Here is a 23,814-nt window from a genome sequence, read left to right as displayed (position 1 = left end):
GCAGGCTCAGTACAGACGGGCGGCTTTGCAGGCTCAGTACAGACGGGCGGCTTTGAAGGCTCAGTACAGACGGGCGGCTTTGAAGGCTCAGTACAGACGGGCAGTTCATGCGGCGCTTGGCAGACGGACAGTTCAGGCGCCGTTGGGCAGACAGCAGACTCTGGCCGGCTGAGGCGCACTGTAGGCCTGGTGCGTGGTGCCGGAACTGGAGGTACCGGGCTAAGGACACGCACCTTCAGGCTAGTGCGGGGAGCAGCAACAGGACGCACAGGACTCTGGAGGCGCACAGGAGGCTTGGTGCGTGGTACCGGAACTGGAGGTACTGGGCTGGAGACACGCACCATAGGCCTAGTGCGTGGAGGAGGAACAGGGCTCTGGAGACACACTGGAAGCCTGGTGCGTGGTGTAGGTACTGGTGGTACTGGGCTGGTGCGGGGAGGTGGCGCCGGAAATACCGGACCGTGCAGGCGTACTGGCTCCCTTGAGCACTGAGCTTGCCCAACCTTACCTGGTTGTATGCTCCCCGTAGCCCGACCAGTGCGGGGAGGTGGAATAACCCGCACTGGGCTATGTAGGCGAACCGGGGACACCATGCGTAAGGCTGGTGCCATGTATGCCGGCCCGAGGAGACGCACTGGTGGCCAGATGCGTTGGGCCGTCTTCATGACATCCGGCTCAATACTCAATCTAGCCCTGCCAGTGCGGGGAGGTGGAATAACCCGCACTGGGCTAAGCACACGTACAGGAGACACCGTGCGCTTTACCGCATAACACGGTGTCTGCCCGTACTCTCGCTCTCCACGGTAAGCTCGGGGAGTTGGCGCAGGTCTCCTACCTGACTTCGCCACTCCCTTGTAGCCCCCCCCAAGAATTTTTTGGGCTTGACTCACAGGCTTCCGTGCTAGTCGCGTACCCTCATAACGCCGGTTCCTCTCTACGGTTGCCTCTGCTCTCCTAATCGCCTCCAGCTGTTCCCATGGGAGGCGATCCTTTCCAGCCAGGATCTCCTCCCATGTGTAGCAACCCTTGCCGTCCAAAACATCCTCCCATGTCCATTCCTCCTTCGTGCGCTGTTGCTTTCTCCCACGCCGCTTGGTCCTTGGTTGGTGGGTGATTCTGTAACGGTCGTCATATTTTTCCTCCTCCTCGGATGAGGAGAGGCGAGAAGGATTGGACCAAAATGCAGCGTAGGTGGAATACATGATGATTTTAATAATAATAATGAAGACGAAAATATACTTGAACAAACTACAAAACAATAAACGAAGTCAACAGACCTGAACAAACGAACTTACATAATAACACGAAGAACGCACGAACAGGAACAGACTACATACACGAACGAAAACGAAACAGTCCCGTGTGGTGCGACATACACAGACACGGAAGACAATCACCCACAAACAAACAGTGTGAACAACCTACCTTAATATGGTTCTCAATCAGAGGAAACGTAAAACACCTGTCCCTGATTGAGAACCATATCAGGCTAATAGACAATGAACCTAAACATAGAAACACATAACATAGAATGCCCACCCCAACTCACGCCCTGACCATACTAAACAAATACAAAAACAAGGAAAACAGGTCAGGAACGTGACAAAAAGTGCCTTCCTCACCATCTTAAATAAGCATGCCCCTTTCAAAAAATGTAGAACCAGGAACAGATATAGCCCTTGGTTCTCTCCAGACCTGACTGCCCTTGACCAGCACAAAAACATCCTGTGGCATTCTGCATTAGCATCGAATAGCCCCCGTGATATGCAATTTTTCAAGGAAGTCAGGAACAAATATACACAGGCAGTTAGGAAAGCTAAGGCTAGCTTTTCCAAGCAGAAATTTGCATCCTGTAGCACAAACTCAAAAAGGTTCTGGGACACTGTAAAGTCCATGGAGAATAAGAGCACCTCCTCCCAGCTGCCCACTGCACTGAGGCTAGGAAACACTGTCACCACGATAAATCCACTATAATTGAGAATTTCAATCATTTTTCTACGGCTGGCCATGCTTTCCACCTGGCTACCCCTACCCCGGTCAACAGCCCTGCACTCCCCACAGCAACTCGCCCAAGCCTCCCCTATTTCTCCTTCATCCAAATCCAGTCAGCTGATGTTCTGAAAGAGCTGCAAAATCTGGACCCCTACAAATCAGCCGGGCTAGACAATCTGGACCCTCTCTTTCTAAAATGATCTGCTGAAATTGTTGCAACCACAATTACTAGCCTGTTCAACCTCTCTTTCGTATCGTCTGAGATTCCCAAAGATTGGAAAGCTGCCGCAGTCATCCCCGTCTTCAAAGGGGGAGACACTCTAGACCCAAACTGCTACAGACCTATTAATATCCTGCCCTGCCTCTCTAAGGTCTTCGAAAGCCAAGTTAACAAACAGATTACTGACCATTTCGAATCTCACCGTACCTTTTCCGCTATGCAATCTGGTTTCAGAGCTGGTCATGGGCGCACCTCAGCCACGCTCAAGGTCCTAAACAATATCATAACCGCCATCGATAAGAGACATTACTGTGCAGCCGTATTCATCGACCTGGCCAAGGCTTTCGACTCTGTCAATCACCACATTCTTATTGCCTGACTCAACAGCCTTGGTTTTTTAAATGATTGCCTTGCCTGGTTCACCAACTACTTCTCTGATAGAGTTCAGTCTGTCAAATCGGAGGGCCTGTTGTCCGGACCTCTTGCAGTCTCTATGGGGGTGCCACAGGGTTCAATTCTCGGGCCGACTCTCTTCTCTGTATACATCAATGATGTCGCTCTCGCTGCTGGTGATTCTTTGATCCACCTCTACGCAGACGACACCATTCTGTATACTTCTGGCCAACTGATCACTGCCCGCACCCGCCCGACCGTCCAGCATCACTACTCTGGACGGCTCTGACTTAGAATATGTGGATAGCTACAAATACCTAGGATTTTGGTTAGACTGTAAACTCTCCTTCCAGACTCACATTAAGCACCTCCAATCCAAAATGAAATCTAGAATCGGCTTCCTATTTCGCAACAAAGCATCCTTCACTCATGCAACCAAACATACCCTCGTAAAACTGACCATCCTACCGATCCTCGACTTCGGCGATGTCATCTATAAAATAGCCTCCAACACTCTGCTCAACAAATTGGATGCAGTTTATCACAGTGCCATCCGTTTTGTCACCAAAGCCCCATATACTACCCACCACTGTGACCTGTACGCTCTCGTTGGCTGGCCATCGCTTCATACTCGTCGCCAAACCATCTGGCTCCAGGTCATCTACAAGTCTCTGCTAGGTAAAGCCCCGCCTTATCTCAGCTCACTGGTCACCATAGCAGCACTCACCCGTAGCACGCGCTCCAGCAGGTATTTTTCATTGGTCACCCCCAAAGCCAATTCCTCATTTGGCCGCCTCTCCTTCCAGTTCTCTGCTGCCAATGACTGGAACAAACTGCAAAAATCTCTGAAGCTGGAGACTCTTATCTCCCTCACTAGCTTTAAGCACCAGCTGTCAGAGCAGCTCACAGATCACTGCACCTGTACATAGCCCATCTGTAAATAGCCCATCTATATACCTCATCCCCATACTGTATTTATGTATTTATCTTGCTCCTTTGCACCCCAGTATCTCTACTTGCACATTCGTCTTCTGTACATCTACCAGTCCAGTGTTTAAATGCTATAATGTAATTACTTCGCCACCATGGCCTATTTATTGCCTTAACTCCCTTATCTTACCTCATTTGCACTCACTGTAGATATAGACTTTTTGTTTTCTTTTGTTCGACTGTATTATTGACTATGTTTTGTTTATTCCATGTGTAACGCTGTGTTGTTGTATGTGTCGAAATGCTATGCTTTATCTTGGCCAGGTCGCAGTTGCAAATGAGAATTTGTTCTCAACTAGCTTACCTGGTTAAATAAAGGTGAAATAAAAATAATTAAAAATAATATGCGTGAGAAAGTTAGACGCTACAACAAAACATGCTAACCATTACCAATAACAGATTCTACAACAAAACATGCTAACCTCTCACCATTACCAATAACAGAGGCTACAACAAAACATGCTAACCTCTCACCATTACCAATAACAGAGGCTACAACAAAACATGCTAACCTCTCACCATTACCAATAACAGAGGCTACAACAAAACATGTTAACCTCTCACCATTACCAATAACAGAGGCTACAACAAAACATGCTAACCTCTCACCATTACCAATAACAGAGGCTACAACAAAACATGCTAACCTCTCACCATTACCAATAACAGAGGCTACAACAAAACATGCTAACCTCTCACCATTAACCTCAAATAAAAGGTGACATTCTGTACTGTCACCTAATATGAAACATTCTACCTCAAATCCAAAATGCTGGAGCATAGCACCACATTTAAAACTGTAAGCTTCACTGTCCAAACACATATGTTGTGGACTATGTGTGTCTGGTAAACACATGTGGATCTGGTGAACAGTTATCACTTGTTGACCAACTACAGGAATACTGACCTCAGAGTCTCCAGTTTACAGTGTGGATCCTCCAGTCCAGCAGAGAGCAGCTTCACTCCTGAATCCTTCAGGTCATTGTTACTCAGATCCAGCTCTCTCAGGTGTGAGGGGTTTGACTCCAGAGCGGAGACCAGAGAAGCACAGCCTTCCTCTGTGACTAGACAGCCTGACAGCCTGCAAAGAGTCAAATCATATTAAAATCACACTGATATTCTTTGGTGGTGAAAATAGTGGCAGAATATTTTTTCAGCATATTCAGATACATCTATGTCCTGAAACCTGCCATATCTATTCATAAATTGATGTTTCATTATTAGAAATTACAATTATCAAAGTATTGCTTGTAGAGAGAAAAATGTATAGTACAAATATTTGAGTAGACTGACCAGACCAGTTTAAAAAGCAGTATCAGTCAAAAGACAGACAGTGAGGTATCAGATTTAGATTGTATTGAGTATACAGTCCACACCATATCTATTTTGACAGTGAAGCTAACATTTTTAATGTGGCTCTATACTCCAGAATTTGGGATTTGAGATCAAATGTTTCATATGAGGTGACAGTATATAATGTCACCTTTAATTTGAGGGTATTTTAATACATATCTGTTTCACCATTTAGAAATGAAAGCACTTTATGTATCTAGTCCCCCCATACTTTGATAATTTGAAGAAGTCGTAAATATTCTGATCAATTTACTTAGTGTATTAAAGTAGTCGAAAGTGTAGTATTTGGTTCCAAACTCATTGGTTGCATCTGCAGTTTGTTTTGGTTGTGTTTTGGGTTGTGTTTTGCCCAATAGTAACTGAACTGTGGATGATGACTGGAGTAATTTTCTGTCTAAGGGAGTAGATAACACGTTTCTAAACAATACTAAATGAATCCTGATTATGCCTTGATTAATACAAATCATAAATAAATAATGAATAATAACACTAACAGTTGGTTTAAACAGATCTGAATCAGGAAACTAAGAGATGGTTTGAACAGATCTGAATCAGGATACTAAGAGTTGGTTTGAACAGATCTGAATCAGGAAACTAAGAGATGGTTTAAACAGATCTGAATCAGGAAACTAAGAGTTGGTTTAAACAGATCTGAATCAGGACACTAAGAGTTAGTTTAAACATATCTGAATCAGGAAACTAAGAGATGGTTTGAACAGATCTGAATCAGGAAACTAAGAGATGGTTTAAACAGATCTGAATCAGGACACTAAGAGTTTATTTAGCTTTTTGGCCATCAAGGGAAACTCTATGTCTGGCGCAAACCCAACACCTCTCATCACCCCGAGAACACCATCCCCACAGTGAAGCATGGTGGTGGCAGCATCATGCTGTGGGGATGTTTTTCATCGGCAGAGACTGGGAAACTGGTTAGAATTGAAGGAATGATGGATGGCGCTATATACAGGGAAATTATGGAGGGAAACCTGTTTCAGTCTTCCAGAGATTTTGAGACTGCTAAAGCAACACTCGAGTGGTTAAAAGGGAAGAATGTAAATGTCTTGGAATGGTCAAGTCAAAGCATAGACCTCAATCCAATTGAGAATCTGTGGAATGACTTTCAGATTGCGGTACACCAGCGGAGCCCATCCAACTTGAAGGAGCTGGAGCAGTTTTGCCTTGAAAAATGGTCAAACATCCCAGTGGCTAAATGTGCCAAGCTTATAGAGACATACCCCAAAAGACTTGCAGCTGTAATTGCTGCAAAAGGTGGCTCTATAAAGTATTGACTTTGGGGGGGTGAATAGTTATGCACACTCAAGTTATTTTCTTTTTTATTTATTGGTTGTTTAACAATAAAAAATATTTTGCATCTTCAAAGTGGTAGGCATGTTGTGTAAATCAACTGATACAAACCCCCAAAACATCTATTTTAATTACAGGTTTTTAGGCAACAAAAAGGGGGTGAAAACGTTTGCGAGCCACTGTACATACATAAATATGTATGTGAAAGGTGACATTCTGTACTGTTATCTAATACGAAACATTATATCTCAAATCCAACATGCTGGGGCATAACACCAAATGTAAAACTGTAAGCTTTTACTGTCCAAACACATATGGTGTGGACTATGTGTGTCTGGTAAACACATGTGGATCTGTTGAACAGTTATCACTTGTTGACCAACTACAGGAATACTGACCTCAGAGTCTCCAGTTTACAGTGGGGATTCCCCAGTCCAGCAGAGAGCAGCTTCACTCCTGAATCCTTCAGGTCATTGTTACTCAGATCCAGCTCTCTCAGGTGTGAGGGGTTTGACTCCAGAGCTGAGACCAGAGCAGCACAACCTTCCTCTGTGACTCCACAGCCTGACAGCCTGACAAAGAGATCATCATGACGTCAAAAACACTGTTAATTTAACACCAGTAGTGTATAAGGACAATGGCAGATGCATTTAGTTAATTCTCCCAAACAACATAAAGATTTATCTTCTGTCTTCTAGAACTATATGGTCATTTTGTTATACTAATGTAAACATCAATGCATTGATTCAGTATGTTATTCAATATAATATTATATACATATTACAATACATCATTTTCTCTAAACTGAATATTGCTTCCTGATGATTTGTTCTTATATGTCATTTTATTTACTCACAGAGCAGCTCTGGAGGCTTTGACCACTTGCAGCAGCCTCAGAAGACCTTCCTCTGATCTGGAGTATTTCTTCAGGTCAAACACATCCAGCTCCTTTTCTGAAGTCAGCAACACAAAGACTAGAGCTGACCACTGTGCAGGTGACAGTTTGGGTTTTGAGAGACTTCCTGAGCTCAGGTAGCTTTGGATCTCCTCCACTAGAGAATGGTCATTCAGTTCATTCAGACAGTGGAACAGATTGATGCTCCTCTCTGGAGAGAGATTCTCCCCGATCTTCTCCTTGATGTACTTCACTGTTTCTTCATGGGTCTGTGAGCTGCTTCTTGTCTTTGTCAGTAGACCTCGGAAGTGCTTCTGATTGGACTCCAGTGAGAGGCCCAGAAGGAAGCGGAGGAAAAGGTCCAGGTTTCCCGTCTCACTTTGTAAGGCTTTATCCACAGCACTCTTGTAGAAAGTAATTTCAGACTTGTTGTTTGTTTGCAGTTTGTCCATTAGATTCTCATTGTTGTTGATGAATGAGAGGAACACATATACAGCAGCCAGAAACTCCTGAATGCTCAGATGAACAAAGCAGTACACCTTGTCCTGGTACAGCCCACATTCCTCTTTAAAGAGCTGTGTGCACAATCCTGAGTACACTGAGGCTTCATTGACATCAATGCCAGCCTCCTTCAGGTCTTCTTCATAGAAAATCAGATTGCCATTCACAAGCTGCTGAAAAGCCAGTTTTCCCAGTGACAGAATGCTCTCTTTATTCCAGTGTGGACCTGTCTCTTCTTTTCCAAGATACTTTTCATTCTTCTGTTTGGTATGAAACACCACAAGGTGTGTGTACATCTCAGTCAGAGTCTTGGGCATCTCTTCTCTCTTATGTTTCAGCATGTGTTCAAGGACTGTTGCAGAAATCCAACAGAAGACTGGAATGTGGCACATGAGGTGGAGGCTCCTTGATGTCTTTATGTGTGAGATGATTCTGCTGGCCAGGTCTTCATCACTGAATCTCTTCCTAAAGTACTCCTCCTTCTGTGGGTCATTGAACCCTCGTACCTCTGTCACCTGGTCAACACACACTGAAGGGATCTTATTGGCTGCTGCAGGTCGGGTAGTTATCCAGAGGAGAGCAGAGGGAAGCAGATTTCCCTTGATGAGGTTTGTCAGCAGAACATCCACTGAGGTTGACTCTGTGACGTCCCAACAGATCTTGTTCTTCTGGAAGTCTAGGGGCAGTCGGCACTCATCCAGACCATCAAAGATGAACAGAACTTTGTACTTGTTGTAGATGGAGAATCCTGATTGTTTGGTTTCCATGGAGAAGTGATTGAGAAGTTCAATGAAAGTGTATTTGTCCCCTTTCATCAAATTCAGCTCCCGAAAAGGGAATGAAAATACAAATTGGACATCCTGATTTGCTTTTCCTTCAGCCCAGTCCAGAATGAACTTCTGCACAGAGACTGTTTTTCCAATGCCAGCGACTCCCTTTGTCAGCACAGATCTGATACGTTTGTCTTGTCCAGTTAAGAGTTTGAAGATGTCGTTACATTTGATTGCAGTCTCTGGTCTTGCTTGTTTCCTGGTTGTTGTCTCAATCTGTCTCAGCTCATGTTCCTTATTGACCTCTCCTGTTCCACCCTCTGTGATGTAGAGCTCTGTGTAGATCTTATTGAGAAGTGTTGGGTTTCCTTGTTTAGCGATACCCTCAAATACACATTGAAACTTCTTCTTTAGATTAGATTTGAGTTCACGTTGGCAAATCACAGCAAGCTCATCTGAATCTAGAAATAACACAGAGGATATTAATATTACGTCTGTTTTAATGACTACAGTATTGTAAGACGGTTATAACGTTTTACATTATAATAATTGATTCTCTTAACTGACTGTATAAATGTGTAAATGTTTTCATAATGCATTACAGACTGGTGTGACTGATTATATTATTATTGGTATTATTGATGGTATTATTAATGTTCTCTCTCTCTCTCTAAATTAATCACCACAACACATCCCTGCTGCTACTTGATGAGGTCACTGGGTGTTGTGTTAAGGCTAGAGGTCGGCCGATTAATCGGAATGGCCGATTAATTAGGGGCGATTTCAAGTTTTCATAACAATCGGAAATCGGTATTTTTGGACACCGATTTTGCAGATGTTTTTTTTTTTTTTACACCTTTATTTACACCTATTTATTTATCTATTTATTTACACCTTTCTTTTTTCCCTTCTTTATTTATTATTTATTTATTTAACAATCGGAAATCGGTATTTTTGGACACCGATTTTGTCTTTTTTTTTTTTTTACACCTTCATTTAACTAGGCAAGTCAGTTAAAAACACATTCTTATTTTCAATGACGGCTTAGAAACGGTGGGTTAATTAGGGCCGATTTCAAGTTTTCATAACAATCGGATATCGGTATTTTTGGACACCGATTTTGCAGATGTTTTTCTATTTTTAATTTTTACACCTTTATTTAACAAGTCAGTTAAGAACACATTCTTATTTTCAATGACGGCCTAGGAACGGTGGGTTAACTGCCTCGTTCAGGGGCAGAATGACAGATTTTCACCTTGTCAGCTCGGGGGATCCAATATTGGAATCTTCAGGTTAAGAACTAATTTGTCTTTCAATTGCTGTCCAACTTGTATTTTTTTAGTCAAGTTTATGAATAGTTTTTAATAAAAATAGGTGTCTTTCCAAGATGGCGCCGGGCAGATTGCTTGAGTAGTTGGACAGTATTTCCATTGTGTAAGCACGATTTGTGCCGCTAAATATGCACATTTTCGATCAAACTCTATATGGATTGTGTAATATGATGTTACAGGACTGTCATCTGAAGAATTCTGAGAAGGTTAGTGAAAAAATTAATATATTTTGGTGGTGATAACGTTATCGCTATTTTTGCTTTGAATCAATGCTGGGGTAATGATTGCACTTGTGGTATGCTAATATAACGATTTATTGTGTTTTCGCTGTAAAACACTTAGAAAATCTGAAATATTGTCTGGATTCGCAAGATCTGTGTTTTTCTATTGCTGTACGCTGTGTATTTTTAAGAAATGTTTTATGATGAGTAATTAGGTAATACACGTTGCTCTCTGTAGTTATTCTAGTCGAGTTGTGATGGTGGCTGCAATGGTAAACTATGATTTATACCTGAAATATGCACATTTTTCTAACAAAACCTATGCTATACAATAAATATGTTATCAGACTGTCGTCTGATGAGGTTGTTTCTTGGTTAGTGGCTATTTATATCTTTATTTGGTCGAATTTGTGATAGCTAGTGATGGAGTCAAAAACTGGTGGAGTAAAAAAAAAGTGTCTTTTGCTAACGTGGTTAGCTAATAGATTTACATATTGTGTCTTCCCTGTAAAACATTTTAAAAATCAGAAATGATGGCTTGATTACCAAGATGTGTATCTTTCATCTGGTGTCTTGGACTTGTGATTTAATGATATTTAGATGCTACTATTTACTTGTGACGCTATGCTAGCTATGCTAGTCAGCTTTTTTACTGGTGGGGGTGGTGGGGGGTGCTCCCGGACCCGGGTTTCTGAGGAAGTAGAAGTTAACTAGTCCAACGCAATAACGACCTGCCTGCCTCTCGTTGCACTCCACAAGGAATGCAGTAAGCCAAGGTAAGTTGCTAGCTAGCATTAAACTTATCTTATAAAAAACAATCAATCAATCATAATCACTAGTTAACTACACATGTTTGATATTACTAGATATTATCTAGTGTGTCCTGCTAGATAATATATATAATCTGACTGAGCATACAAGCATACAAGTATCTAAGTATCTGACTGAGCGGTGGTAGGCAGAAGCAGGCGCGTAAACATTCATTCAAACAGCACATTCATGCATTTTGCCAGCAGCTCTTCGTTGTGCGTCAAGCATTGCGCTGTTTATGACTTCAAGCCTATCAACTCCCGAGATGAGGCAGGTGTAACCGATGTGAAATGGCTAGCTAGTTAGCGGGCGCTAATAGCGTTTCAAACGTCACTCGCTCTGAGCCTTGGAGTGGTTATTTCCCTTGGTCTTCATGGGTAACGCTGCTTCGAGGGTGGCTGTTGTCGTTGTGTTCCTGGTTCGAGCCCAGGGAGGAGCGAGGAGAGGCACGGAAGCTATACTGTTACACTGGCAATACTAAAGTGCCTATAAGAACATCCAATAGTCAAAGGTTAATGAAATACAAATGGTATAGAGAGAAATAGTCCTATAATTCCTATAATAACTACAACCTAAAACTTCTTATCTGGGAATATTGAAGACTCATGTTAAAAGGAACCACCAGCTTTCATATGTTCTCATGTTCTGAGCAAGGAACTTAAACGTTAGCTTTCTTACATGGCACATATTGCACTTTTACTTTCTTCTCCAACACTTTGTTTTTGCATTATTTCAACCAAATTGGACATGTTTCATTATTTACTTGAGGCAAGATTGATTTTATTGATGTATTATATTAAGTTAAAATAAGTGTTCATTCAGTATTGTTGTAATTGTCATTATTACAAGGAAATGTAAAAAAAAATGTATCGGCTTTTTTGGTCGTCCAATAATCGGTATCGGTATCTGCGTTGAAAAATCATAATCGGTCAACCTCTAGTTAAGGCTGCAACAATATCATTGAGTTACACAGCTACTTTAGCTGTACTTTAGCTACAGCTTTTAAATGTTAGAAAACATCATTCAACATGAGGCAGACAGATCTTACATTTCTCCAGTGTGTCAGCAAGCTCCTTCTGGTTTATTTTCCTCAGGACGTGCAGTGTGATCTTCAGAGCCCCCTCTCTGGCACTGCTCTCCTGCTTCTCATCTTCAGCATCCACCACTTCCTTATCCTGCTTCTGACTCTCAAAGCCTTCTGGGAGTTCTGGACTAAGAATCCTCTTGAACATCTTCAGCTCGTTCTTCACAAATGTCATAATTTTCTCTTCAAGCATCTGGAATAAATTAAGTAAATGAGTTAAGCCAGAGACAAAATGCTTTCTCATTAACACATTAATGAATGATTGACAGATCAACTTTACTTGAGGTAAACAAAAACAAATGTACATAACAGGACCACATACAGTGAATATGGAGGCCAGGTCTGTTTGATGACTCTGGGAAGACGGACCACTGAGAATCTCTGACTCTGATCTCTCCTGTTGGTTTCTGTGGACAAAACATGAGATTACATCTCCTCATCCAGGGCGTACACACACACACACACACACACACACACACACACACACACACACACACACACACACACACACACACACACACACACACACACACACACACACACACACAGGGAGGGAATGTTGTGTTTGTTTAATATTGTTTTAGGACTATGAAAATGGACAAAAGGATTAGCCTATGGATTATGAAAACAAGAAAATAAATGTGAAAATGGGAGAGGAGAAATGACTAGAGACAGTGTTGTTTAACTCACTGACCATGACCCATGAGTTCTTCTTACCTTTGTTCAGTAGAAAAGTCTCCCTCTCTAAACCGTATAGGTTGTTCCATAGACCAGTCACTCTTCATGGACACACAACTGGGTACAGGGGAGGCTGGTCTCTCCTGCTTGATTGGGCTTCAACACAACAGAGACAAACATTACATCTCTCATCTACTCTGAGCTCAGATGGGGAAACATAAGAAGAGTTTCATTCCTAAAATACTATATATCCATTTTCAGAAATGTTAGTAAATTAGCTTTTATTGTTTAAAGCATTTCTGAAAGAGATTGGTGTGTTTTTCCACTATCTAATCATGGCATGGGATTGTTCAATGACAGACATGTATTTGTTTAAAAATCACTTGATGTTTTCATTTCAGAGAGACAAATAATCATGTTTTTTTCTCTCGCAAAATGCTATATATTTGCCTCAATCTCAAATGTGACCGACCGTAATAATGAGGCTATAAGGAGTACCAGTACTGAGTCAATGTGCAGGGGTACCAGGTAGTTGAGGTAATAATGAGACTATAAGGAGTACCAGTACTGAGTCAATGTGCAGGGTACCAGGTAGTTGAGGTAATAATGAGGCGATACGGAGTACCAGTACTGAGTCAATGTGCAGGGGTACCAGGTAGTTGAGGTAATAATGAGGCTATAAGGAGTACCAGTACTGAGTCAATGTGCAGGGGTAGCTGAGGTAATAATGAGGCTATACAGAGTACTAGTACTGAGTCAATGTGCAGGAGTACTAGGTAGTTGAGGTAATAATGACACTATAAGGAGTACCAGTACTGAGTCAATGTGCAGGGGTACCAGGTAGTTGATGTAATAATGAGACTATAAGGAGTACCAGTACTGAGTCAATGTGCAGGGCTACCAGGTAGTTGAGGTAATAATGAGAATATAAGGAGTACCAGTACTGAGTCAATGTGCAGGGGTACCAGGTAGTTGAGGTAATAATGAGACTATAAGGAGTACCAGTACTGAGTCAATGTGCAGGGCTACCAGGTAGTTGAGGTAATAATGAGAATATAAGGAGTACCAGTACTGAGTCAATGTGCAGGGGTACCAGGTAGTTGAGGTAATAATGAGACTATAAGGAGTACCAGTACTGAGTCAATGTGCAGGGGTACCATGTTGTTGAGGTATCAATGAGACTATAAGGAGTACCAGTACTGAGTCAATGTGCAGGGGTACCAGGTAGTTGAGGTAATAATGAAACTATAAGGAGTACCAGTACTGAGTCAATGTGCAGGGGTACCAGGTAGTTGAGGTAATAGTGAGACTATAAGGAGTACCAGTACTGAGTCAATGTGCAGGGGTACCAGGTAGTTGAGGTAATAATGAGGCTATAAGGAGTACCAGTACTGAGTCAACGTGCAGGGGTACCAGGTAGTTGAGGTAATAATGAGGCTATAAGGAGTACCAGTACTCAGTGAATGTGCAGGAGTACCAGGTAGCTGAGGTAATAATGAGGCTATAAGGAGTACTAGTACTGAGTCAATGTGCAGGGGTACCAGGTAGTTGAGGTAATAATGAGGCTATAAGGAGTACCAGTGCTGAGTCAATGTGCAGGGTACCAGGTAGTTGAGGTAATAATGAGACTATAAGGAGTACCAGTACTGAGTCAATGTGCAGGGGTACCAGGTAGCTGAGGTAATAATGAGGCTATAAGGAGTACCAGTACTGACTCAATGTGCAGGGGTAGCTGAGGTAATAATGAGGCTATACAGAGTACCAGTACTGGGTCAATGTGCAGGGCTACCAGGTAGTTGAGGTAATAATGAGGCTATAAGGAGTACCAGTACTGAGTCAATGTGCAGGGGTACCAGGTAGTTGAGGTAATAATGAGGCTATAAGGAGTACCAGTACTGAGTCAATGTGCAGGGGTAGCTGAGGTAATAATGAGGCTATATGGAGTACCAGTACTGAGTCAATGTGCAGGGGTACCAGGTAGTTGAGGTAATAATGAGACTATAAGGAGTACCAGTACTGAGTCAATGTGCAGGGGTACCAGGTAGCTGAGTTAATAATGAGGCTATAAGGAGTACCAGTACTGAGTCAATGTGCAGGGGTAGCTGAGGTAAAAATAAGGCTATACGGAGTACCAGTACTGAGTCAATGTGCAGGGGTACCAGGTAGTTGAGGTAATAATGAGACTATAAGGAGTACCAGTACTGAGTCAATGTGCAGGGTACCAGGTAGTTGAGGAAATAATGAGACTATAAGGAGTACCAGTACTGAGTCAATGTGCAGGGGTACCAGGTAGCTGAGGTAATAATGAGGCTATAAGGAGTACCAGTACTGAGTCAATGTGCAGGGGTAGCTGAGGTAATAATAAGGCTATACGGAGTACCAGTACTGAGTCAATGTGCAGGGGTACCAGGTAGTTGAGGTAATAATGAGACTATAAGGAGTACCAGTACTGAGTCAATGTGCAGGGTACCAGGTAGTTGAGGAAATAATGAGACTATAAGGAGTACCAGTACTGAGTCAATGTGCAGGGCTACCAGGTAGTTGAGGTAATAATGAGACTATAAGGAGTACCAGTACTGAGTCAATGTGCAGGGGTACCAGGTAGTTGGGGTAATAATGAGGCTATAAGGAGTACCAGTACTGAGTCAATGTGCAGGGTACCAGGTAGTTGAGGTAATAATGAGACTATAAGGAGTACCAGTACTGAGTCAATGTGCAGGGGTACCAGGTAGTTGAGGTATTAATGAGGCTATAAGGAGTACCAGTACTGAGTCAATGTGCAGGGGTACCATGTAGTTGAGGTAATTGAGGTAATATGTACATGTAGGTAGGGGTAAAAGTGTCTAGGCAATCAGGATAGAGATTACCACTCATCATCCAGGGAGTGCACACACACACACACACACACACACACACACACACACACACACACACACACACACACACACACACACACACACACACACACACACACACACACACACACACACACACACACACACACACACACACACGGAGGGAATGTTGTGTTTGTTTAATATTGTTTTAGGACTATGTAAATGGACAAAAGGATTAGCCTATGGATTATGAAAACAACAAATAGAAATGGGAAAATGGGAGAGGAGAAATGACTAGAGACAGTGTTGTTTAACTCACTGACCATGACCCATGAGTTCTTCTTACCTTTGTTCAGTAGAAAAGTCTCCCTCTCTAAACAGTATAGGATGGTCCATAGACTCGTCACTCTTCATGGACACACAGCTGGGTACAGGGGAGGCTGGTCTCTCCTGCTTGATTGGACTTCAACACAACAGAGACAAACATTACATCTCTCATCTACTCTGAGCTCGGATGGGGAAACATAAGAAGAGTCCATTTTCAGAAAAATTGGGAAATTAGATTTTATTTTTTAAAGGAATTATGTAAGTGATTGGTGTGTTTTTTCACTATCTAATCATGGCATTGAGTTGTTCAATGACACACATGTATTTGATTATAATCTATAACTTGATGTTTTCGTTTCAGAGACAAATAATCATGTTGCTTTGCAAAATGCTATATATCTGCCTCACTGAAATAAGTAGTACTCCTTGTTTTTATACAGTCAAATGTGACCGACCGGCTCAAATCAGTCTCATGTAGCAATATTTTAAATGGTGTTTTTCACATTGGATAAAAGTAGAGACTCAGGGCTAGAAAATGGTGTATCATACACTACAGTTGAGGAACAATGGGAAAGAAATTCTGCTTTGAAAGTTGATAAACTTGTAACCTCACTTTTGAGAAAATGGCCTTTGAATGTTTTGGTACCTACTAGAGAGTTCTTCTTTGTCTACAGGGCTGTTACTTTGGCAGATAATGTCACCCATCTAAATAAGTATGTTTTCATATATATAATTAACTAAATATATAATGTTTTTGGTTTATGTTAGATTCATTGTTTGTTATGCAATAAATTGTTATTTTACGGTTGTAAGTGGTAAAATGAATTAGAAAATATTATATTTAGCAATTCAGAGAATTTCCTACTTTTATACGGAATTACACATTATTCAGTACTACTGCAATTGCTAAATAATTCCAATAAATGGCAGCATAAGACAACGAAATACATTTCAGAAGATTAGTTTAGTTTTCTCCCTGGATACACCACCACTCCCCCTCACAGGAAAACTCCTGTGTTCTTCTTTCTGTCCCTTTCCACACTGCTAACGCAAGAGGAAGGACTGAAAAAAGCATTTAACAGATTACTGTGAAGTAATATAATGATGATTCATGTCTATTATTCATGTTTATTATTATCTTAGTCGCGATATGCAACTGTTCAGGGAAGTCAGGAACCAATACACGCAGTCAGTCAGGATAGCAAAGGCCAGCTTTTTCAAGCAGAAATTTGCATCCTGTAGCTCTAACTCCAAAAAGTTCTGGGACACTGTAAAGTCCATGGAGAACAAGAGCACCTCCTCCCAGCTGCCCACTGCACTGAGGCTAGGTAACACGGTCACCACCGATAAATCCGTGATAATCGGAAACTTGATTGGGCTTCAACACAACAGAGACAAACATTACATCTCTCATCTACTCTGAGCTCAGAAGGGGAAACATAAGAAGAGTTTCATTCCTAAAAGCTATATATCCATTTTCAGAACTGTTAGTAAATGAGCTTTTATTGTTTAAAGCATTTCTGAAAGAGATTGGTGTGTTTTTCCACTATCTAATCATGGCATGGGATTGTTCAATGACAGACATGTATTTGTTTAAAAATCACTTGATGTTTTCATTTCAGAGAGACCAATAATCATGTTTTTTTCTCTCGCAAAATGCTATATATTTGCCTCAATCTCAAATGTGACCGACCGTAATAATGAGACTATAAGGAGTACCAGTACTGAGTCAATGTGCAGGGTACCAGGTAGTTGAGGTAATAATGAGACTATAAGTAGTACCAGTACTGAGTCAATGTGCAGGGGTACCAGGTAGTTGAGGTAATAATGAGACTATAAGGAGTACCAGTACTGAGTCAATGTGCAGGGTACCAGGTAGTTGAGGTAATAATGAGACTATAAGGAGTACCAGTACTGAGTCAATGTGCAGGGGTACCAGGTAGTTGAGGTAATAATGAGGCTATAAGGAGTACCAGTACTGAGTCAAAGTGCAGGGGTACCAGGTAGTTGAGGTAATAATGAGACTATAAGGAGTACCAGTACTGAGTCAATGTGCAGGGTACCAGGTAGTTGAGGTAATAATGAGACTATAAGGAGTACCAGTACTGAGTCAATGTGCAGGGTACCAGGTAGTTGAGGTAATAATGAGACTATAAGGAGTACCAGTACTGAGTCAATGTGCAGGGGTACCAGGTAGCTGAGGTAATAATGAGGCTATAAGGAGTACCAGTACTGAGTCATTGTGCAGGGGTAGCTGAGGTAATAATGAGGCGATACGGAGTACCAGTACTGAGTCAATGTGCAGGGGTACCAGGTAGTTGAGGTAATAATGAGGCTATAAGGAGTACCAGTACTGAGTCAATGTGCAGGGGTAGCTGAGGTAATAATGAGGCTATACAGAGTACTAGTACTGAGTCAATGTGCAGGAGTACTAGGTAGTTGAGGTAATAATGACACTATAAGGAGTACCAGTACTGAGTCAATGTGCAGGGGTACCAGGTAGTTGATGTAATAATGAGACTATAAGGAGTACCAGTACTGAGTCAATGTGCAGGGCTACCAGGTAGTTGAGGTAATAATGAGAATATAAGGAGTACCAGTACTGAGTCAATGTGCAGGGGTACCAGGTAGTTGAGGTAATAATGAGACTATAAGGAGTACCAGTACTGAGTCAATGTGCAGGGGTACCATGTTGTTGAGGTATCAATGAGACTATAAGGAGTACCAGTACTGAGTCAATGTGCAGGGGTACCAGGTAGTTGAGGTAATAATGAAACTATAAGGAGTACCAGTACTGAGTCAATGTGCAGGGGTACCAGGTAGTTGAGGTAATAGTGAGACTATAAGGAGTACCAGTACTGAGTCAATGTGCAGGGGTACCAGGTAGTTGAGGTAATAATGAGACTATAAGGAGTACCAGTACTGAGTCAATGTGCAGGGGTACCAGGTAGTTGAGGTAATAATGAGGCTATAAGGAGTACCAGTACTGAGTCAACGTGCAGGGGTACCAGGTAGTTGAGGTAATAATGAGGCTATAAGGAGTACCAGTACTGAGTGAATGTGCAGGGGTACCAGGTAGTTGAGGTAATAATGAGGCTATAAGGAGTACTAGTACTGAGTCAATGTGCAGGGGTACCAGGTAGTTGAGGTAATAATGAGGCTATAAGGAGTACCAGTGCTGAGTCAATGTGCAGGGTACCAGGTAGTTGAGGTAATAATGAGACTATAAGGAGTACCAGTACTGAGTCAATGTGCAGGGGTACCAGGTAGCTGAGGTAATAATGAGGCTATAAGGAGTACCAGTACTGACTCAATGTGCAGGGGTAGCTGAGGTAATAATGAGGCTATACAGAGTACCAGTACTGGGTCAATGTGCAGGGCTACCAGGTAGTTGAGGTAATAATGAGGCTATAAGGAGTACCAGTACTGAGTCAATGTGCAGGGGTACCAGGTAGTTGAGGTAATAATGAGGCTATAAGGAGTACCAGTACTGAGTCAATGTGCAGGGGTAGCTGAGGTAATAATGAGGCTATATGGAGTACCAGTACTGAGTCAATGTGCAGGGGTACCAGGTAGTTGAGGTAATAATGAGACTACAAGGAGTACCAGTACTGAGTCAATGTGCAGGGGTACCAGGTAGCTGAGTTAATAATGAGGCTATAAGGAGTACCAGTACTGAGTCAATGTGCAGGGGTAGCTGAGGTAAAAATAAGGCTATACGGAGTACCAGTACTGAGTCAATGTGCAGGGGTACCAGGTAGTTGAGGTAATAATGAGACTATAAGGAGTACCAGTACTGAGTCAATGTGCAGGGTACCAGGTAGTTGAGGAAATAATGAGACTATAAGGAGTACCAGTACTGAGTCAATGTGCAGGGGTACCAGGTAGCTGAGGTAATAATGAGGCTATAAGGAGTACCAGTACTGAGTCAATGTGCAGGGGTAGCTGAGGTAATAATAAGGCTATACGGAGTACCAGTACTGAGTCAATGTGCAGGGCTACCAGGTAGTTGAGGTAATAATGAGACTATAAGGAGTACCAGTACTGAGTCAATGTGCAGGGGTACCAGGTAGTTGAGGTAATAATGAGACTATAAGGAGAACCAGTACTGAGTCAATGTGCAGGGCTACCAGGTAGTTGAGGTAATAATGAGACTATAAGGAGTACCAGTACTGAGTCAATGTGCAGGGGTACCAGGTAGTTGGGGTAATAATGAGGCTATAAGGAGTACCAGTACTGAGTCAATGTGCAGGGTACCAGGTAGTTGAGGTAATAATGAGACTATAAGGAGTACCAGTACTGAGTCAATGTGCAGGGGTACCAGGTAGTTGAGGTATTAATGAGGCTATAAGGAGTACCAGTACTGAGTCAATGTGCAGGGGTACCATGTAGTTGAGGTAATAATGAGACTATAAGGAGTACCAGTACTGAGTCAATGTGCAGGGGTACCATGTTGTTGAGGTAATAATGAGGCTATAAGGAGTACCAGTCCTGAGTCAATGTGCAGGGATACCAGGTAGTTGAGGTAATAATGAGACTATAAGGAGTACCAGTACTGAGACAATGTGCAGGGGTACCAGGTAGTTGAAGTAATTGAGGTAATATGTACATGTAGGTAGGGGTAAAAGTGACTAGGCAATCAGGATAGAGATTACCACTCATCATCCAGGGAGTGCACACACACACACACACACACACACACACACACACACACACACACACACACACACACACACACACACACACACACACACACACACACACACACACACACACACACACACACACACACACACACACACACACACACACACACGGAGGGAATGTTGTGTTTGTTTAATATTGTTTTAGGACTATGTAAATGGACAAAAGGATTAGCCTATGGATTATGAAAACAACAAATAGAAATGGGAAAATGGGAGAGGAGAAATGACTAGAGACAGTGTTGTTTAACTCACTGACCATGACCCATGAGTTCTTCTTACCTTTGTTCAGTAGAAAAGTCTCCCTCTCTAAACAGTATAGGATGGTCCATAGACTCGTCACTCTTCATGGACACACAGCTGGGTACAGGGGAGGCTGGTCTCTCCTGCTTGATTGGACTTCAACACAACAGAGACAAACATTACATCTCTCATCTACTCTGAGCTCGGATGGGGAAACATAAGAAGAGTCCATTTTCAGAAAAATTGGGAAATTAGATTTTATTTTTTAAAGGAATTATGTAAGTGATTGGTGTGTTTTTTCACTATCTAATCATGGCATTGAGTTGTTCAATGACACACATGTATTTGATTATAATCTATAACTTGATGTTTTCGTTTCAGAGACAAATAATCATGTTGCTTTGCAAAATGCTATATATCTGCCTCACTGAAATAAGTAGTACTCCTTGTTTTTATACAGTCAAATGTGACCGACCGGCTCAAATCAGTCTCATGTAGCAATATTTTAAATGGTGTTTTTCACATTGGATAAAAGTAGAGACTCAGGGCTAGAAAATGGTGTATCATACACTACAGTTGAGGAACAATGGGAAAGAAATTCTGCTTTGAAAGTTGATAAACTTGTAACCTCACTTTTGAGAAAATGGCCTTTGAATGTTTTGGTACCTACTAGAGAGTTCTTCTTTGTCTACAGGGCTGTTACTTTGGCAGATAATGTCACCCATCTAAATAAGTATGTTTTCATATATATAATTAACTAAATATATAATGTTTTTGGTTTATGTTAGATTCATTGTTTGTTATGCAATAAATTGTTATTTTACGGTTGTAAGTGGTAAAATGAATTAGAAAATATTATATTTAGCAATTCAGAGAATTTCCTACTTTTATACGGAATTACACATTATTCAGTACTACTGCAATTGCTAAATAATTCCAATAAATGGCAGCATAAGACAACGAAATACATTTCAGAAGATTAGTTTAGTTTTCTCCCTGGATACACCACCACTCCCCCTCACAGGAAAACTCCTGTGTTCTTCTTTCTGTCCCTTTCCACACTGCTAACGCAAGAGGAAGGACTGAAAAAAGCATTTAACAGATTACTGTGAAGTAATATAATGATGATTCATGTCTATTATTCATGTTTATTATTATCTTAGTCGCGATATGCAACTGTTCAGGGAAGTCAGGAACCAATACACGCAGTCAGTCAGGATAGCAAAGGCCAGCTTTTTCAAGCAGAAATTTGCATCCTGTAGCTCTAACTCCAAAAAGTTCTGGGACACTGTAAAGTCCATGGAGAACAAGAGCACCTCCTCCCAGCTGCCCACTGCACTGAGGCTAGGTAACACGGTCACCACCGATAAATCCGTGATAATCGGAAACTTGATTGGGCTTCAACACAACAGAGACAAACATTACATCTCTCATCTACTCTGAGCTCAGAAGGGGAAACATAAGAAGAGTTTCATTCCTAAAAGCTATATATCCATTTTCAGAACTGTTAGTAAATGAGCTTTTATTGTTTAAAGCATTTCTGAAAGAGATTGGTGTGTTTTTCCACTATCTAATCATGGCATGGGATTGTTCAATGACAGACATGTATTTGTTTAAAAATCACTTGATGTTTTCATTTCAGAGAGACCAATAATCATGTTTTTTTCTCTCGCAAAATGCTATATATTTGCCTCAATCTCAAATGTGACCGACCGTAATAATGAGACTATAAGGAGTACCAGTACTGAGTCAATGTGCAGGGTACCAGGTAGTTGAGGTAATAATGAGACTATAAGTAGTACCAGTACTGAGTCAATGTGCAGGGGTACCAGGTAGTTGAGGTAATAATGAGACTATAAGGAGTACCAGTACTGAGTCAATGTGCAGGGTACCAGGTAGTTGAGGTAATAATGAGACTATAAGGAGTACCAGTACTGAGTCAATGTGCAGGGGTACCAGGTAGTTGAGGTAATAATGAGGCTATAAGGAGTACCAGTACTGAGTCAAAGTGCAGGGGTACCAGGTAGTTGAGGTAATAATGAGACTATAAGGAGTACCAGTACTGAGTCAATGTGCAGGGTACCAGGTAGTTGAGGTAATAATGAGACTATAAGGAGTACCAGTACTGAGTCAATGTGCAGGGTACCAGGTAGTTGAGGTAATAATGAGACTATAAGGAGTACCAGTACTGAGTCAATGTGCAGGGGTACCAGGTAGCTGAGGTAATAATGAGGCTATAAGGAGTACCAGTACTGAGTCATTGTGCAGGGGTAGCTGAGGTAATAATGAGGCGATACGGAGTACCAGTACTGAGTCAATGTGCAGGGGTACCAGGTAGTTGAGGTAATAATGAGGCTATAAGGAGTACCAGTACTGAGTCAATGTGCAGGGGTAGCTGAGGTAATAATGAGGCTATACAGAGTACTAGTACTGAGTCAATGTGCAGGAGTACTAGGTAGTTGAGGTAATAATGACACTATAAGGAGTACCAGTACTGAGTCAATGTGCAGGGGTACCAGGTAGTTGATGTAATAATGAGACTATAAGGAGTACCAGTACTGAGTCAATGTGCAGGGCTACCAGGTAGTTGAGGTAATAATGAGAATATAAGGAGTACCAGTACTGAGTCAATGTGCAGGGGTACCAGGTAGTTGAGGTAATAATGAGACTATAAGGAGTACCAGTACTGAGTCAATGTGCAGGGGTACCATGTTGTTGAGGTATCAATGAGACTATAAGGAGTACCAGTACTGAGTCAATGTGCAGGGGTACCAGGTAGTTGAGGTAATAATGAAACTATAAGGAGTACCAGTACTGAGTCAATGTGCAGGGGTACCAGGTAGTTGAGGTAATAGTGAGACTATAAGGAGTACCAGTACTGAGTCAATGTGCAGGGGTACCAGGTAGTTGAGGTAATAATGAGACTATAAGGAGTACCAGTACTGAGTCAATGTGCAGGGGTACCAGGTAGTTGAGGTAATAATGAGGCTATAAGGAGTACCAGTACTGAGTCAACGTGCAGGGGTACCAGGTAGTTGAGGTAATAATGAGGCTATAAGGAGTACCAGTACTCAGTGAATGTGCAGGGGTACCAGGTAGCTGAGGTAATAATGAGGCTATAAGGAGTACTAGTACTGAGTCAATGTGCAGGGGTACCAGGT

At 41.9% G+C, this 23,814-nt stretch overlaps 1 protein-coding gene across 1 annotated transcript in view; it reads right to left on the bottom strand.

Annotated features, from left to right (window-relative positions):
- The window catches only part of LOC120040669 (NACHT, LRR and PYD domains-containing protein 3-like), a 45,847-nt gene that overhangs the window by 6,369 nt on the left and 15,664 nt on the right, over positions 1–23,814 (bottom strand). Inside the window, exons 3-9 of the mRNA XM_038985747.1 lie at positions 20,693–20,809; positions 15,727–15,843; positions 12,657–12,699; positions 11,830–12,100; positions 7,110–8,874; positions 6,652–6,825; positions 4,556–4,676 (exon numbers count right to left, since the gene is read on the bottom strand). Coding sequence (XP_038841675.1) covers positions 4,556–4,676; positions 6,652–6,825; positions 7,110–8,874; positions 11,830–12,100; positions 12,657–12,699; positions 15,727–15,843; positions 20,693–20,809 — 2,608 coding nt within the window. The remainder of the gene's footprint in view (positions 1–4,555; positions 4,677–6,651; positions 6,826–7,109; positions 8,875–11,829; positions 12,101–12,656; positions 12,700–15,726; positions 15,844–20,692; positions 20,810–23,814) is intronic.

Source organism: Salvelinus namaycush, unplaced genomic scaffold, assembly GCF_016432855.1.
Source record: "Salvelinus namaycush isolate Seneca unplaced genomic scaffold, SaNama_1.0 Scaffold371, whole genome shotgun sequence".
Lineage (NCBI taxonomy): Eukaryota > Metazoa > Chordata > Actinopteri > Salmoniformes > Salmonidae > Salvelinus > Salvelinus namaycush.
This window is presented reverse-complemented; position numbering and strand designations above follow the sequence as displayed.